Here is an 18740-nt window from a genome sequence, read left to right as displayed (position 1 = left end):
GTGCTCCCCCCTCCCCACCTTCTCCCAGTGTGGTTCACATCTCCACCCCTCCTAGACCCACACACCCTCCCTCCCTGGGACCTGGTCCCATCATCCACTCCAGACCCTATCTGACTCTGTTTGCCACCTTCTCCAATGCCAGACCCCAATCTCCTCTGCTCCTGACCCATCTGCATCATATCCTAAAGCATCCTAACACCTACTTGATGTATTTACCATTTGACAGCAGCTGTCACAGTTGCTGTCTGAGATTTTGGGCTATTATTTTCCTGAATACAGTAGCTGACTGCAGTGAAAATTCGCTGTGGTTTGCCTTTTTCCAACAGTTTGACACCATGAAAGAACTGTCAGAATGGAAAACATGGTTCCAAATTTCTGAAGGAGCCTTGATTGGAATCTCCTGACAGAAAGGCAGAGTTCGCTCCTCTCCTTCTGCAAAAAAGGGTCAGAGTGACAATTTGCATTAGATTGCTGCTACTCAGAAAATCTGGCCCTGTATGTTTTGAGATATGTTATAATAGGGAAGCAATGAGAAAAAGGGAAAATTCAGAGGCCAGGTGACTTCTCTGTTCTTGTGGAAGTCAGAGCAACCAGTTAGTGTTTCGAAAAAAACTAAATAGCATATCCCTTATAGAAGATGTGACAAAGTGCCAAAAGGGAAATACAAGGAGAGGACGAAATTATGTTAATGATCATTTCAGCATTAAAATTTTATCACCTGGGCTACTTGTTATAGTTGTTCCAAAACTGTTAAGCTTCATACAGTTTTTCATTAAAGATGATGTATAAATCTTTGGTTTTCAGGTTTACATTAATTCAGATTAAATTCCTCAAGGTAATCAAACATAGAGCCACTGATTATATTATCTTGGCTTTCAATGCTTTCATATCAACATGACTTTTATTTCAGGGGACTTCCTCGCCAAGGTATAGTTCTACAATTATTAATAATTCACCAGCTCTTCACCCAAAAAGCCAGCCTTTTATGAGCATTGACGAGGAGCACCCATTAGGCTCCTTGACCTCATAAGCCAAAATAAAAGTTGCCTCAGTCCATACAAGTATACATCAAAGTTGGTTCCCTATAGTGATTATGAGCAAATGTCTTGTTTGTTTGCCTTCTTTAGCAGAGGGGCTGTGCAGCTAATTATTCTTCCCTGCTGTTGCTCTAGCTGTGAACAATAATCTCACTCAGCAAAGAACAAGCTGAACAAGACTTTCATAAGCTGCAAGACAAAGATAATTTTGATCTGGTATGATGTAAAATGACCAACACTAAAGTGGCAGATTTTCACATCCTAACTGATTTTATTTTCATGCACTTCAATGGAAACAAATCCAGACATACATAAGTGGGCAACCAGGAGTCAAAATTACCTTGAAACCTTTGGGTCAGACAATAGTTCAATGAGAATGGCAGGGATGATTTCTGATAGGAAACCTGGAAGGAAAAGTCCCCTGCAGGCTCTGCTAAATGGAAATGACAGGACCTATTTTAAATGATATCGATATAGGTTAATCAGATTGACACCTGACTGGGTCAGAAAGTAACCTGAAAGTGGATGGTATGTATGTCTGACATTGTAGGGAGGATTTGGGTGATGGTGTTGGGGGAGGGGGAGGAGGAGGTCAGAGGGGTTTTGTGTTGGCATGTTCTAGTAAAGCAAGGCCTGCTCCGACTTTCAAACTGCTTAGAAATGGCATTTAGATCAATAATCTATCACTTGGGGTTAGTGAAGGACAGTGAGCTATCAAATTTTCACCTTTAACACTGAGCTACTCAATGTGTCTCCCCCTACCCATGTGACTCTGTCTTAAATTACCTTTGAGCAAATGAGAAACAATCATGTGATCTCTAAGGTTAGACAGTTTGAGCCAGGGTTTTAGCAGGGTGAGGAAGATTCTGTGAACCCTTATAAATAGTGGGCAGGATCTGGATTCAGAAGTTATATCCTCATTTCTAATAAATGCAACTGTTGCCAGGAGCGGTAATCATCTTGGGGGGAAACCCACAATCAGCAGGGCCATTTGAATTTACCATGAGTTCAAACATTTTGGCCGTTCCAAGTGTCTTAACCTACAATCTGGTAATCATAATTTAATGAAATTTCCAAAAACACACTTGAAGGGCAGATCACATCTGGATTACTGTCATGTTCCACTGCTCTTATATCTTTAAAAAGAAAACAGAATCACAGAATTAGAATTTGGACTGCCTTGTTTCGCAGCCATAGATTAGAAAATAAAACCAGAACTCTTTGTTACATTTTCCCATGGGATATCATTATAGTATTGTGAATAGTCAGCTGAGTTTAAGAAGTCATGATTATCTCAGTAATGAGGTTATAAGTTCACAGTTTGATTAATAACTTAAAGAAACTATTAAAAAATTAGCTGATTTTGATATAGTGTCAGAGTAGAAGCCTGTTTGCTCTTAAAAGGGATTAACCATTTGAGGAGACTTAAAAACTTTGAATGAGTTTTATGAATTGAAGATTTTTCACTTGCTACAGAGATGTCTCATAACATGTCTGAAAAATATCTATGTAGAATGATGGGTGGGATCTTGTTGACAGTTCAAGCCCATGTCTAAGTCCCAAATACTTCAGCGATGTCATAACACATCTGAACATTATGCTTACAAATATCTATGTTTGCTGATCGGCACAACATAATATCTTATGATGAGATCTTGGGAAGAAATACCAATTAGTTGAGATGATTAAGAGCATGGCGCTTAATAATGCTGATTGCACAGGTTCAATCACAATGCAGACTGAAGTGGTTCTTGGGGGCTGTCTCCTCAATTCGCTCAACTGTGCTATTTTGGTATGAGCGATTGAGAGAGAGAGGGAGAGAGAGAACATACCACTTTTATTTTACATTTCCATCGTTGTTTGTATAAGCTGCAAAACAGCAGACATGCTCATTATTTGTCACATTTTGGAGAAACAAATTATGAAGCAGACCGTGAGACAGAAAGATGAGCAATCCAATCTATTCCACAATTCAAAAAGTGATGTAAAACAAGGTACATATATTTCAAAATTGTAGGCTGACCTGAAACACACCTTATGAGTTAACAATAATGTACTTTTAATCTTAAAAATAATTACCCTTCCAGCAGCCGTCTGTAAGTTTGAAAAATTAGCTGCTGGTGAGCAAAATTGAGTGTACAGGACACAGACGTCCTTTATTTCTAACTTTAGTTTAATCCACAAGAATGGAAATTAGCAGTAGAATTCGGATCTGGGGTTGTGCATCAAACACCACAAAAAAAAACGACTAGCTGCAACCATGATCCCAATATCATGAAGGGCTCTACCTGTCAAAAATGACTGCATGTGACTGGAATGTAGCTCTTAAAAACCATCCAGTTTCAACCAGAGTGAGCCATATTTTGCTGTTTGCCTTCCTGATCAGGTGATCTAAATTTGAATTCACTCACCACTCACATGTTCATTCACCTCTGTTTGACTAATGAATAACATAACTTTCAGTGCAATCTGGAAAAGAAAACTAACTTTGGAAAATAGCAAATTAGTTTTTTACAAACAAATATTCTTACCAGGTTGCATTTGGTTTCCAGGAATGCCAGTTTCCATGCCCTGCCAAACACAAGAACAAATTAATTTCTGAAAGTTGTTTAACTGATTTGGTTGTGAGCCTTTTCCATACTTTAACAAAAAGATACGCACAATTTCTGAAGATGTTATATTGAAATTTTCAGTCTACTGGTTGTAACCACAAAAGAGCACTTTTGTGTCAGTTAAATGATAACGTCAATTAAAAATATCATACACACATACACACAAAAAGTTTGGTACTGTTTTTGAGGTATTGTGCCCACTTTTCAAAGGAATGACATTTGATAATTGGAAGCACGGTGGGCAGGTGTCAGTTCAATAGACCAAGGGCTGGCAACTAACAGTTCAAAAACAATATCTGCATCAGACGGAATGATGCTGTTGTTTGTTTTTGTTCATTGGATGGTGAACATCACTAACTGACCAACATTTATTGCCCATTTCTAATGTCTCTTGAGAAAGTGGTGGTGACTGCCTTCTTGAATTGCTGCTGTCCATTTGTTTTAGAGAAGGTCCTACAGAACGTCCAGAATTTGACCCAGCATCAGTGAATGAATAGTGATACATTTCTAATAACATAGATAGGAAGAGGGATGAGGTCCTGAAATCAGATTTCAGGAAGTTCAGAAAGAAATTAAAAAGCAGGACTTCAAGAGCAGTACTAAGAACATAAGAAATGGGAGCAAGAATAGCCAAATTGCCTCCTCAAATCTGCCTCATTAGTCATTACGTTCATCTTCATTCCTCTATCTAATAACTATCCATCTTCTGAACGGACATCCTGCTCCCTTCTGGTCCCACCAAAAGCACATTCACTTTTGTAACAAGAATTTTGCCCAGGATATTCTGAAATTCCTAATGTTCCAGCAATAATTGTTGCAATATTACACTTAATGCAAATTATATTGCACTGTTATAATATAATTTCTGAACAAATTGTACTGGCTAAATATCAGCACTGCTTATTCTGTAAGTACAGGAAATTTAGGGGAGATTTGGCAGAATTTTTATTCACATATCATATGTACAATGGAAAAAGCCAGCCTGAATGAAATGAAACCATGGTTGCCTTTTGAACCACTTTTCAATAACAACTTGCCCTGGTTGAATAGCTTCTATTTATTTTGTATCACCAGAGATTGCAGAGTGAATAATGACCTTGAAGATCAAGCTTGGACATGTTATTTTTCAGGCGACTATATAAAAGATAGTTAATGCATAATTAACCTAGATCACTGATGGAGTACACCATGTAACTGACTAGAACATGAAAGTCCCTTAATTGGATTTAATTCCCAGTTGGTTTTCCATCACCAGTACAAATTACCTATTGCTGTTATGGCACTACTGAAATTCAGGAATCAAAGTCAGAGAATCACAGAATTGAAATAGCACAAAAGGAGGCCTTCCACTCTGTTGTGTTTGCACCAGTTCTCTGAACGAGCTATTAACTTAGTATCACTCTCCTTCCTTCTTCATGTAAATCTACACATTCTTCCATTTCAGATAACAGTCTAATTTGCTTTTGAACAATTCTATTGAACCTGTTTCCACTTCAGTCTTAGGCAGTACATTCCAAGCCATAACTAAAAGCTTCTGTTTCCTCCAAAAATCCATTCCATTCAGCAGCAGGTCACAGAAACTCATTATCCCTGTTCAGACTAATCGACAGTGGAAGTGAGAATTCCTTGATCACAATATTATGAACATCCCTTTCCATTCCCATTTCTTTTCCATAGGCCCTGCTTATTGTGAAGTCTGTAAAAGGAACACCGTGGGACTTCATCTATTTTCTTTTTTTTCTCCTCTCTGCCAAGGATGAATATTCCTTCAACACTAAGCCAATAAATACCGGACTGTACAGTTATTTTAAATATTGGGAGACAAAGTATAAAAGATACACAGCCACACAGGTTTCCAATCTATGGCTCAACTTCCTCTTCCAACTTTTGGAAATTTCTGTTGGACTCGCAAAGTTGTAGGAGAAATAAATAATCAATAATAATTTTATTGAAATCGCACATATATCATACACTGAAACATTTGGTGGCTAATGGTAAGGAAGCTGGAACTGATGATGTCCCAATATTGGGTTGGGCCATTTTTCAAGTGTCCTGGACAGCAATCTGAAGGAGTGTTAGGTACTTTACATGTATGAGTGAAGTACATGTCTTTGATCCCAGACTCAATAGCAAAGAGTAGAAGCTGTGCCTACTTCACTTCCAATTCTTGGACACAATGTATTTTTTAAACAATCTTGAAAATTATCTGTGTAAGCAGGAGGGGCAGCAGAAGCAGGACACCCTCAGCTAAATAGTACCACTCAATGGTTCTCCCGCTTATTATTGGTCCACCCCTCCTCCTGGGATGTACTTTTGGGCAAGGCCAGTAAGCCACATGGTGCTATATTGACTTCTTAAAATGGGACAGCTTCCTGTGGAGTTACTGGCAGTTTACCCAAATAATAATAAGGCCCACGACCTATATTCAATCAGCTTTGGATGTATGCTTTGTGTTATTTCAGCCCCAAACATAGTCCTACATCTGTAGAATCACAAAATGATTACAGCACAGAAGGAGGTTAATTGGCCCCTTCTGCCAGCTCTTTGCAAGAGCAACTCACCCAGTCCACCTTCCTCCTTTGTAGTTGTGCAATGTATCCTTTTCAGATAATTGTCCAATTCTCCTTTGAAGGCCTTGAATGTGTACACCTCCACCAGATTGTATCTATCTTTAGTCCTAACATTAGATTTCAGATCCCAATCACTTGTTGCATAATAAAATGTTTCCTCATGTCATCTTTTCCATGCAAATCAGCCTCAGCAACAATACCAGCCTCACTCCTGCTCTCACACAAACTCAAACACCAGTTCAACTCCACAATGCTTTACTTTGGAGCTCAGCGACACCTTAAATTTGCATCCTTCTGCCAAGTCATTGTGCACTCAAATACATACATCTCAAGCGTCTACACCTTATGGAATGAAAGACAACTGTGCAATAGCTACACAAAATGGTTGACAGCACATGCAGAGTGGATGAAGTAAGTATTTTTATTCTTTAACAGGCCCTAGCACAAAGTTTTCTTCAGTGTTGTTCACATTAAAGTTTAAGGATCCCTGACACCTCAGGTTATCTGCAGTCAAGGCATTGGCTGCTCAAGAGAGCTGGGCAATACTTAACCATCACAATTTCTTTCACCCTTGGATGTCTGAAGAGGCCGCTCATCTCTCATTGGTGTGACTTAACAGGTCTGACCATGAAAATTAATCCAGAGTAGACATTTTAACAATGCAAGAGAACATATACTTACAAAGTGAAAGGCTATTTCCAATGATGTTTCACCCATGTCACCTACGTGCTTCCCACTATGGCTAAGTGCAGTCCTGAATTCCACACCTGGAGTGGAGGGAGCCAGCTATTTTGATGTCAAAGACTTGGATAGCCTTCCCCTGGTGCCTTTGGACCTACAGGGCCCAGACCCACTGAGTCTCCTCCCCAGATACAGATTCACCCTCCTCATCTAGAACTGCTGAAGCTTTGGAACCACAGGCAGGTGGCAGTCGAAGCGGGATGGCACCTCTCGTGTGTCCTAAGAAGCAGCTTCTGAGGGTTATGTGTGTCACTCTTCCTCCTTCTGGATGCCTGTTGTCAACAGTCAGTGTCCCTGAAAGGATGGGTCACGGTCCCTCAACCTCCTTTCATCTTGCCACTGATCCTGAGTATCTGTGGCTGGAGCAATGAGTGCAGGTCTGTGCACATATCCGGCAGGCACTCAACATGCTGGGCTTCACTCCAGACATACAGAGCCAGTACCATTACTTATCAATTGATGGATTCCTCCATCCTTCCATCCAGTTTACTGAGTACGTCTGACAAACTTGCCTACTTTTTCTGTGCTTGACTGTGCATTTTGATAGAGTAATAAATGGCCAAGAACAAGGGATCATCTGCTTGGTGCTGAGAAGGTGTCTGACCTCTGGCAGTCCTCAGTGACACCAGCCATTTTGTCTCAACCAGAGACATGTCAGTGATGTGCTCACCAGTGGCTGCTCCTGAGTCTAATCTAGCAAGATTACCCACTGAAATGAAGACCTGAGTTAGTAGGAGGTGCAGGGGAAAGTTTGACAGTGCATCCTCTGCACTGTTTCCTCCTTAGACTTAGAGTTGGAGCTTAGGTGCTCCAACACTGGCCTCTTTGTGGCGATTCACTTGGTGCCTGCATAAGAGAGAGGGAGTTCATTGTCTTAGAATAATAAAAGCTGGTGTGGGTTAAAAATATTTTAGCACTGGAGAATTTGGGATAGTAGTGCAACATAGCACAATAATATTTACCGCGTTGGTCGGGCAATGAGGTCTCTGTGTCCACAGATGGTCAATCATTCTCTTCTATGGCCAAATCCAGTTGTTCTCCTCTTTAGGAATGAGGAGTCTGATGTCTATTACTCCCACTACAGGTCTTTGACCTCTTTGTCTGGTTGTGGAACAGTGTTTCCTACAATGAGATAAAGGGAAGGATTGATTGAGTAGAATGGAAATGGATGGAAGAGCAGCTAGAGGAGGGGATGTGGTGATATTTTTTAGTGACAGTGTAGGAAGAACAGACGACAGGAAGGGTTCATAGTTTGGAAGGATGAAGTAGTGTGAGAACTGTTGAATGGACAAGATGTATACAATAATGAGAGTTGTAGTCTATGAGCCTAGTGTGAGACATGTACAGTATCAGATTTAAAGTCCATGATGGTCAATGAGAGGTAGCAGAGAGAAATTTGTGGCACTTACCTTGTGGTGTGCCTTGTCATTGTATTTTGTCATACATTGCTGGGTATCCTGCTTTACCTAAGATATACACTGACCTTGCAATCTGGATCCAGACATGTTTATTCTGGTGGTGTAGCCACCTGAAGCTGTTTTTGGAAAAAAGGACTGCCCTCTTCTCCATCACTTCATTCACTGTGACGTCCTGGTCCCTGCCCATGAAACAGAAAGCAAGCTTTCTTTTCTTCTAAGTCATGTCCGTAGTATTACCCATTGAGCATCATGGTGTGAGGGGCAGTTCCTGTTAGTATCTGACATGTAACTGGGCTTTGAATGTGGCGCCAGTGTGATTTTTGGACTTTCCCAGTAGTGGCAAGCAGTTTCACTCCTCTTGCCGTGCAATTATATGAGAAGGATGTGCAGGATCCCAGTTGCATAATTATTAACATGAAGACAAAGATTGTCCAAGAAAAGTCACTCCAAGCCATGGCAGATCAGGATCAGGATCGCATTTGACAAAATACACTGTCTGATTCTGAGAAAATTCCAAATAATCTTTCCGGTAGATACAAAAGGAAAGGAAATGAACTGTATATTCCTTGGTGACTCTGCTCATATCTATAATTTCTAGTGCAAAAACCCAACCCACAATAAAATTCTGAACAAATAACAGAGATTTATAAAAATTCTTCAAAAAGAATAGAAGGCAAAAAGCACTAAATCACTCTTCAAAATGGGGATTTCAGGTTTTATATTCTGACATGTGGAGCTGTCATGTTTGCTTAGTTTGGTTAAATATTATTCTTTGCTCCCACAGCAAAGGTTTGACATTTTACTGCATCAAACATTATGACCAAACCTCACTTAAATAGCAGTCAGTTTGACCAAAGTCATTTCCACAGCTCGCAAGCATTTATGCATACTCCCGTAGTAATTGGAAAAAAGTTTTGGTTGTATTCTACTAAGGTGAATTCCAAATTAAATATATGCATTCAATATCAGTTTCAAAATAATTAATTTTAAGTGCTAATATGGCCAATATATATTGAGTGCAACACAGGAGAATGGGGTTCTCCTGTTAGAATGTGAAAAAAAAGGAATATGTCAATATAACATTTGAAAACTGCTATACTTGTATGAATAAAGTTAGTGTAGACTTTAAAACATACCAACACCAGTGTGGTGTCTCCATTTGATCAACAGAAGACAGCTAACTAACCAGATATCCAACTAAGTGAGATATAACAACAAAAACAGAATTTGCTGGAGAAACTCAGCAGGTCTGATAGCATCTGTGGAGAGAAATCAGAGTCAAAATTTTGGGTTCAGTGACCCTTCTTCAGACTTTGTTCAGTGGTTTCTTTTTCTTGTGAGCAATAACATCTTTTGCATTATTTCTATTACAGTTGCTCAAGCCATGACACAGCAATGTCCCACTTTCAGAACCAAACAACAAATGAAAACAAAGGAGAATACAACATAGCTTTTCAGGCCCACTCAACCTTTCAATAAAATCCTGGCTCATCTTGGGTTTCCAACTCCACTTTCCCACGTGTTCCCTACTTCCCTTTATTCCCTGACATTTCAAAACTTCCTCTCAGGTTTAAATTTATTTAATGAAGTCACATCCACAACCCTGTGGGGTTGTGAATACTTAAAGGAATTTCAAAGATTCACAATCCATTGAAGTGAAGAATTTTCTTCTTGTCTTAGCCCTAAATGCTCAGTCCCTTATCCTGAAATCTTTTCCTAGATACCCCAAGTGGGGAAACATCTCAGTATCTACCTTTCAAAACCTATGTTTCATTGAGTCCATCTTTCATTCTCCTAAATTCAGAGAATATAGACTTCCCAACTTTGCTCAGTCTCTCATTATAGAATAACTCTTGAATACAAGATGGCGGCGGAATAGCAGAGCTGTGAGGGCTGCTGAGCGAGCCTAGGGCTTGTCCAATCCAGTCTGCTTTTTCCTTCCTGTTACTTTTGTTCTTTTACTTTCATTTTTCATTTTACTTTTCTATAAAGCCTGGTGTGGTGAGTTAATCAGCAGCACTGGCACAGTAGCAGCCTCCCAGTGGTTTGAGGTGGTGGCAGCGTTAGACGCAGTAGTAGCAGCAGCACGAACGCATCTCCTCCTGGCGTTCGGGGCCAGCAATGGTGGCTGCAATAGCAAAGATCTTCCAGCAACTGGAGGTGGCAATGACAACAGGAACATGGCTCCTTCCCGGCGAATGATGCGAGGCTCACAGGCTAATTGAGAGTCCAGGCCATGGCTAGGGCCAGGTGCCGGCATTGATGGTTCCAAACACCTTTATGGAGATATGACTTAGACTTTAAGTTCTGGATGTTTTTCTTACCTTTTGGTATTCTTTTTTTCTGCTGTTGTTTTCTTTTTAAAATTCAGGTTGTGTAACCATGGTGGTACCAGAGAATGGTGACTTTGCACACTTTTTACAGTCCTCATATATTCTTACACTTAATACTAATTATAATTCTAATTTTCATTCTAATCCTCTCATTACAGGGACTAAACTAGTGAACGCTTGCTAAACTGACTCCAGTGCGAGTATATCCTTCATTTAATATGGCAACGAAAATTCCAAACAGGGACTCACTAACTCCCCATATAACTGTGGCTAGACCTCTTTATTCTTGTAACCAGACTATGCTACGTTATACTCCATCTGCTACCTTGTTGGCTACTCCCTTAATCTGCCTATAATTCTTTGCTGGCTCTTTGTGTCTTCTTCAATGCTTGCATTTCCACCTTGCTTTGTATTACAAGAAAACTTAGGTACATTACTTTCTATCTCTTCATCTAATATAGATTATAAATGGTTAAGGCCTCAGCACTGATCCTTTCAATGTTGAACTAGTCACAACCTGCCAACTTCAAGTGGCCCCACGTGTAAGAACATTAAAAATACATTAGGATGGCACGGTGGCTCAGTGGTTAGCACTGCAGCCTCACAGCACCAGGGTCCCAGGTTCAATTCCAGCCTTGGGCAACTGTCTGTGTGGAGTTTGCACATTTTCCCTGTGTCTGTGTGGGTTTCCTCCCACAGTCCAAAGATGTGTAGGCCAGGTGAATTGGCCATACTAAATTGCCCATCGTGCTAGGTGCATTAGTCAGAGGGAAATGGGTCTGGGTGGGTTGCTCTTCGGATGGTTGGTGTGGACTGGTTGGGCCGAAGGGCCTGTTTCCACACTGTAGGGAATCTAATCAAATCATACAGGATGAGGCCATTTAGCCCTTCAATGAGATCATGAGTTCAGCCATATATATTTCTAATTCAACATCATTTTGCTGCACAATTCCCCATATCCTTTGATGTTTTCAAATCTGCAGTAATTTGTTTTTAATCATATTCCCATCTTGTTTTTGACATATGCAAACTTGGAAATCTTACATTTAATTCTCAGATTCAAATCATTGATGTAGACTGTGAATAGCAAAGGCTTAAGCACTGGTCCTGCAGTCCCACTGGTCATAGCCTCCAAACCTGAAAATTACCTATTTATGCCAACACCATTCTCTGTCCATCAACTCGTTCTAATCCATGCTAGTTTATTGTCCCTACTTCCTTTGCTTCAATTTTGTTTACTAACTTCCTGTGTGGGACCTTTTCAAAAGCTCTCTGAAATCTAGATATACCACATCCATCAGTCCTCCTTTATCTATGCTGCTAGTTACATCCTCAAAAGATTTCAACATTCTGCTAAACATATTTTCCTTTCATAATATATTCCAGTACTTTCCCAAATACTGACATCAGACCAGTGTCATATGTGCTAATTGCCAACTTACGGGGACTGTTCCTCACTATCTTTTTAAGGACATCTAGGGATGGGCAATGAATGCTGGCCAAGCCAATTAAGCCTATATCCAATCACTGAATTTTTTAAAAAGAATACGCAGAATTTTGGAAAATCATAGCCAATGCATCCTTTATCTCGGCAGTTATCTCGTTTAGAACCCTAGAATGTAGGCCATCATGTCCTGGGGATGTCAGACTTTAGTTTAGGCCTACTAATTTACTTTTGTTACTCTCTGTCTTTTCATACCCTTCTAAAAACTCTTACAATTGTTTATAATATTTTGAGAAGTTTACTTTCATACTCCAATCTTTCACCTTTCATCAATACCTTTGTGGCCATTTGTTGGTTTCTAAAATATTTCAAATTCTCAATTTTATTACTGTTCTTTTCCAGATTATATCTTTTTACTTTAATGCTATCTCAGTAATCTATGGACATATCTTTCTTGCTTTAGTTTTTAATTTTAATTTTTCAGTGAGATATTTTTGCTGGATATTTGGAATTGTTTCTTTAAATGTTTACAACCATAGTTTTTGCCTATTTTAGCTAGCTCTTCCTTCAGACTTCTGCAATTGGCTCTGTTTAATTTTTAGATTCTTGTTTGTGATTGGAATATGCTGATTTCAAACATAATGGAATTCAATCATATTATATTCACTATTTTTCAGTGGATTTTTGTGATGACTTGATAATTCTGTCTCATTTCACAATGAATAGATTTAATAACTTAACTTAGTTGGTTTATTAAATATTGTTCCAGTAAACTTGCAAAAGCATTTTACAAACTCATTGTCCGGACCACTTTTACCAATTTCACTGTCTGTGAAAAAGATTGAAGGCTGCCACAACTAGTATATTGCCTTTGTTGCAAACTGCAGTACTTTCTTGTTTGATGCCGTGTCCCATGGTATAACCACTGTTAGTTGTCCTATAAGTTCATCCCACCAGCACTTTCTGATCCTTGCTAATCCTAATCTACACACATGCTGATTTACAACCAGATTTTCTAAGTCAAGATATTTTGCCACTAACGTCCTTATATCATACTTTATTATCAGGGTTATCTCTCTTTCTTTTCCATTCTGGTATGCCTTTTCAAAATGTTGCATACTCCCTGAAATATTAATTTCCCAACTTTAGCCTCCTTTTAACCATAGGTAGAGTCATTTGTTCTTGCTGGTGACAAGTCTGGTGTCAGGAAGATCATGTAATGCACAAATGGTGGTGTGCCAGAATCTCACTGCCTTCTCACCTCCACCAGGAATAAGTTCTGGGGTGGGAAGGTCTACAGTTGGCCTTCATGTTCTGCTAGCATTTAATAAACACTTAAGGATTTTATACTACTGCCACTGGTATTAACCCAGCTAAAGGCAGTCCTGCTGCTATGCAGCTAAAATCTTTCAGCATTTGCTACCTCCAGTGGGGGAGGAGATCCCTTGAGTAAAGGCACTCAGTGCCTCAATGAAGGTCTCAAGATTCGGTAGGAGTAAGGCTGGCAGCAATCATGCCCACACCTTTGTTGCCAACCTCTGCCACTCTCTCTCTGTGACTGGCACCTCAGCCTACTATTACCCACTTGTCTGTTGGCTCACTCTATTATCCTGAGGCTCTAAAGCTTGTCTTCTCTGCAGCACACACTACTGAGCACCAGAGTTGCCTGTCGCTGACTGATTGGCAGGCGACTACGGGTAGTTGTGACTTCCACCCTGGTGTTTTGAATCCAGGGGAAGGTGGCCTTACTGTTACCTGATTGGTTTGTGATTTCATGAAAAGAGGCAACCCTAGTGAGAGCCTGATGCTGCAACAAGAAGCTGCCCAATGTCTCTGTAAGAGCGTTCTCATCCATTTATCTCTTTTTGACCTATTGTTCATCTATATTATTGAGGACATTCCTTGTGTAAATGTGACTTCAATTTTTGTTTATTATTATTCCTTACATGCAGTTCTACCATTAAAAACTATCCATAACTGTCCACACTGGCCTTCATTATTCAGACATTGAGTATAGAAGTTGAGAAGTTATGTTGCAGTTGTACAAGATTTGGTGAGGCCGCACTTGAAGTATTGTGTTTAGTTTTGATCATCTTGCTATGGGAAGGATGTTATTAAACTGGAAAGAGAGCAGAAGAAGTTTACAAGGATGTTGCCAGTTCTCAAGGGTCTGAGTTACAGTGAGAGGTTCGTCAAGCTAGGACTTTATTGTTTAGAGAGGAGTAGACTGAGGGAGAATCTTATAGAACTGCTTAAGATCATGACAGGCATGGATAAGGTTAATGCACTCAGTTTTTTTTCCCATGGTTGGGGAATCAAGGACTAGAGGGCATCAGTTTAAGGCTTGAGGAGAAGGGAACTGGAGAGGCTACTTTTTTACACAGAGGGTGGTATGCATATGGAATGAGCTACCAGCAGAAGTGGTTGCGGTGGGCACGTTAACAACATTTCAAAGGCATTTGAACAAATATTTGGATATGAAAGGTTTAGAAGGATATGGGCCAAGTGCAGGGAAATGGGGTTAGCGTGGATGGACGTTTTGGTTGGCATGGACCAGTTTGGGCTGAAGAGCCTGTCTCTGTGCTGTGGGACTTTAATTGTTCCACTCAGCTAATCTTCATTAATATTGATTTTATTGCCACAGTTAATATCTATGAATTTATAACTTGCCTTTCAGCCCATCTTGCCTCCTTCTCTGTTAGCTTGAAAGCCATATTACCTTAACCTGACTGTGTTTGTTGGTGCATTTTATTCATAAGCTCTATTCCTTCTGTCACACTCTGGTTACAATTACCTATACAACTAGGCAGAACTTGCTTTGTCCTGTTTCTTTAACATTCCAAACCTCCCCTCATATGAACCCTTCTCTTATTGTTTACTATACTATCTACAGCCTTGGTTATACAACTTGCCTGGACAGTGGTCCAGGTGCATTTGAAGGTTGCACTGAAATAAGAACAAATGATTGCAGACGCTTGCAAATACAGATAATTATAATAACTGGATGTTTCTAAAAAGTGCAGACTTTACTCAGTGAAATGTTAACACAGGGACAAATCGAGTTATAAATTAAAAATCTGAATAGAATATGTATAATAATCATTCTGAAATAGGTAAAGGAACAGGTTCAGGTGTCAAAAAGACCAGGTTTTAACTGACATTTTGTTGGTTCCTTAAAAGGATAATGATTTTAAATGATGCAAGTACATTCCAGAGCTCAAATCTTCTGGACACTATTTTAAAATCTTTTATTGTTTGTATTTGTTAGTCAGGAAAATGCTAAAAACATATTTGACATTTTTTGCTTCTAATGTTAGAAAACATATCCTGAACAGTTAAACAATGAATGAGATATTTGTACACCAGATTTAACAAATTTGCTTTCCTGACACAGACCATTCTAATGCTGGTATGCACATGAAGAATTTGTATGTGGAAATCAGCATACGCCACAAGATTTGATGTTTTTAATTCTTGTTTTTTCTTGGAATTGGGTGACACCAAATATGTCACATGTGGTTAAGGAATTTCATTATTAGACATCAGCAGCAATCAAAATGATGTTAGCTGCCCTTGAAGTTGAAACATTTATGAAGGGAGAAAAATTGCTCAGGCCAGAACAAACCATTTGTCAGTCAACCTCTGGTAACCAAGTAAGAGGATGTCTTTGTAAAAAGGTTGTCCTCATTTCAAAGAAGATCACCCAGAAGGGAAAGGAAATAAAATTATTTGTACAGTGCTCTGTTGATGCATATATTTGATACCGGCATTGAGTGATTGAGGCAATTTTTCACACAATCCTGCTGCATAAATTGAGTTCCTTAAACATAAACATGCAACCTTGGTAAGGCTTAAACAGTCGATGCACAGGCTCCATATCTTAAAAGTATTTGCACACCATGAGGTTTTGTGTCTATCAGGAGCTGAATAAACCTCAGCACGTGTCTGCAAGACTAACATGGTCCACAATGCTGCATTGTTTCTGTCAGAAATGATCACTGTGCTTTTTAATTTGTCTAAATTTTATATTTTAAGCCTTTTTTTAGGAAATGATGCAAACAATCAGCTTCCTTGACAGCTCACCAAGTTAAGTAAGTAAGTAGGTGAGTCAGACACATCGTGAAGATCCCAGGCTTGATGGGCCAGCTATCTTAGAGATTTTAAAATTGGCAAAATCTCTGGGATATGGAGGAGAAAATGGGCAAGGTCTGGCTTTTAAAATCTTAGCAGTGGCTCCTGTTGGAAATGTGTATGAACCGAGACGAAGATCAGATTTAATCACAATGGCCTTGCTGTTAACTTCCACAAAACAAAGAACTCTGGAGATATGGGAATCATACAACAAAGGGACTGAATTTAATGCTGAGGAGTGGTGCATTCCTTGCACTAATGATAGAAAATTAGTATTGAGCTTGCTGATATAAGAATGATCTATCTCATGTTGATAATATCCGGGTACCACTTTAACAATGTCAAAGTGGGATTCCTGCCCTGGAGAGCTGATCTGATTGACTGACAGTCAAATATTTCCAGCAGCACCATACGACAGTCATGGACAGTGCCAGGATACAAGGGAGTACCCAGAAGAAGATCCATAGAAACTTGATTTCAAAGTAACTTTAGAAGGATGAGGGGGAATCTAATTGAAACATCCAGAATACTGAATGGCCTGGACAGAGTAGATGTTGGGAAGATGTTTCCATTAGTGGGACAGACTAGGATATGAGGGTGTAGCCTTAGAGTAAAGGGAAGACCTTTTAGAACAGAGATAAGGAGAAACGTCTTCAGCCAGAGAATGGTGAATCTATGGAATTCACTGCCACAGAAGGCTGTGAAGGCCAGGTCATTGAGTATATTTATGACTGAGATAGGCAGGTTCTTGAGTATCAAGAGGATCAAGGGTTATGGGGAGAAAGTGGGAGAATGGGGTTGAGAAACTTATCAGCCATGATTGAATGGCGGAACGGACTCAATGGGCTGAATGGCCTAAATCTTACTCCTATGTCTTATGGTCTTGTGATCTTATGGGATTTAATTTAGGGAGGGATCGGAGATCCTAATAAGGTATGTGGGGTTTAGAGAAATAAAGGATCACTTTCCTTTCACTCCTGCCTTTTTTCCTGGAGTTGAGCATGTAGTTGTCCACTTCCATTCTATCTCCCCCTTCCACCTTATTATTTATGGTGGCAGAGATGGAATTAAAACTTTGAAGAGGACAATAATTGACAATTTAAGAGCCTTAACAGACTTGAACACAGGCAGGCTGGCCCTTATTCTATTTTACATTACATCTCTCTCAACACAGCCTCCCTCTCCTCCCACTCAAATATGCCTGCTGAGGGGTCATAACATTTCCACAAGAAATCAGTGTTTTGAGGAAAATGAGAAGGAAGACTTGAATCTAAAAACATACTTCCCACTGAAAGAAAATGCTAACGCATTTTGTGGTCATTAAAGTACTTATTTTGAATTGCTATTGCTGTTTTAGGAAATGTGTCAACCTATTTGCACATAGAAAACGATGTGAGTAGGATCTTAGGATGAACAGGGAAAATAATACCAAGCAAAATTCCAGGCTACAAAAATCATCACTCAAAAAACTTTGCTCAGTTGTAAATTTTTGCTCCACTTGTCCAAGTGGAAGTTTAGTGCATAGCTCACAAGCAACATCTTCTCACTATGCATAGATTTTCATTAACAATATGGGACCTTAATCAGATGGGCCAAAGGTCTGCGGAGTGGCAGATAGAGTTTAATTTAGATAAATGTCAGGTGTTGCATTTGGTAGGGCAAATCAGGACAGGGCTTATACAGCTAATGATAGGGTCCTGGGGAGTGTTGTCAAAGAAAGAGACCTTGGGGTGCAGGTGTATAGTTCCTTGGAAATGGAGTCACAGGTGGATAGGGTGGTGAAGATGGCCTTTGGCATGCTGACATTCATTGGTCAGTGCGTTGAGTATAGGAATTGGGATGTCATGTTGTGACTGTACAGGACATTGGTTCGACCACTTTTAGAATACTGCATTTAGAATTCTGGTCTCCCTGTTATAGAAAAGATGTTGTCAAACTTGAAAGGGTTCAGAGAAGATATACAGGGATTTTGCTGGGATTGAAGGATTTGAGCTACAGGAAGAGACTGAATAGGCTGGTTGTTTTCTCCTGGAATGTTGGAGACACAGGAGGGCCCTTATAGAGGTTTATAAAATCATGATGAGCATGGAAAGGGTGAATAGCCATGTCCTTTTCCCAGGATAGGGGAGTCCAAAACTAGGACACGGGCTTAAAGTGAGATGGCAAAGATTTAAAAGGCATTTGAGTGACAACTTTTTCACACAGAGGAATGTGTGTGTATGGAACGAGTGCCAGAGGAAGTGGTGGAGGCGGATACAATTACAACATTTAAAAATTACTTGGAGATGCCGGTGTTGGACTGGGGTGTACAAAGTTAAAAATCACACAACACCAGGTTATAGTCCAACAGGTTTAATTGGAAGCACACTAGCTTTTGGAGCGACGCTCCACAATCACCTGATGAAGGAGCGTCGCTCCGAAAGCTAGTGTGCTTCCAATTAAACCTGTTGGACT

At 39.8% G+C, this 18740-nt stretch overlaps 1 protein-coding gene across 1 annotated transcript in view; it reads right to left on the bottom strand.

The window, feature by feature from the left end:
• plekhb1 (pleckstrin homology domain containing B1) overlaps positions 1-18740 on the bottom strand; it is a 106240-nt gene that overhangs the window by 61381 nt on the left and 26119 nt on the right. The window contains exon 6 of the mRNA XM_043692715.1: positions 3569-3608. Coding sequence (XP_043548650.1) covers positions 3569-3608 — 40 coding nt within the window. The remainder of the gene's footprint in view (positions 1-3568; positions 3609-18740) is intronic.

Source organism: Chiloscyllium plagiosum, chromosome 6 (assembly GCF_004010195.1).
Source record: "Chiloscyllium plagiosum isolate BGI_BamShark_2017 chromosome 6, ASM401019v2, whole genome shotgun sequence".
Classification (NCBI taxonomy): Eukaryota; Metazoa; Chordata; class Chondrichthyes; order Orectolobiformes; family Hemiscylliidae; genus Chiloscyllium; species Chiloscyllium plagiosum.
The sequence above is the reverse complement of the archived record's forward strand: the minus strand, read 5'-3'. Positions and strand labels throughout refer to the sequence as shown.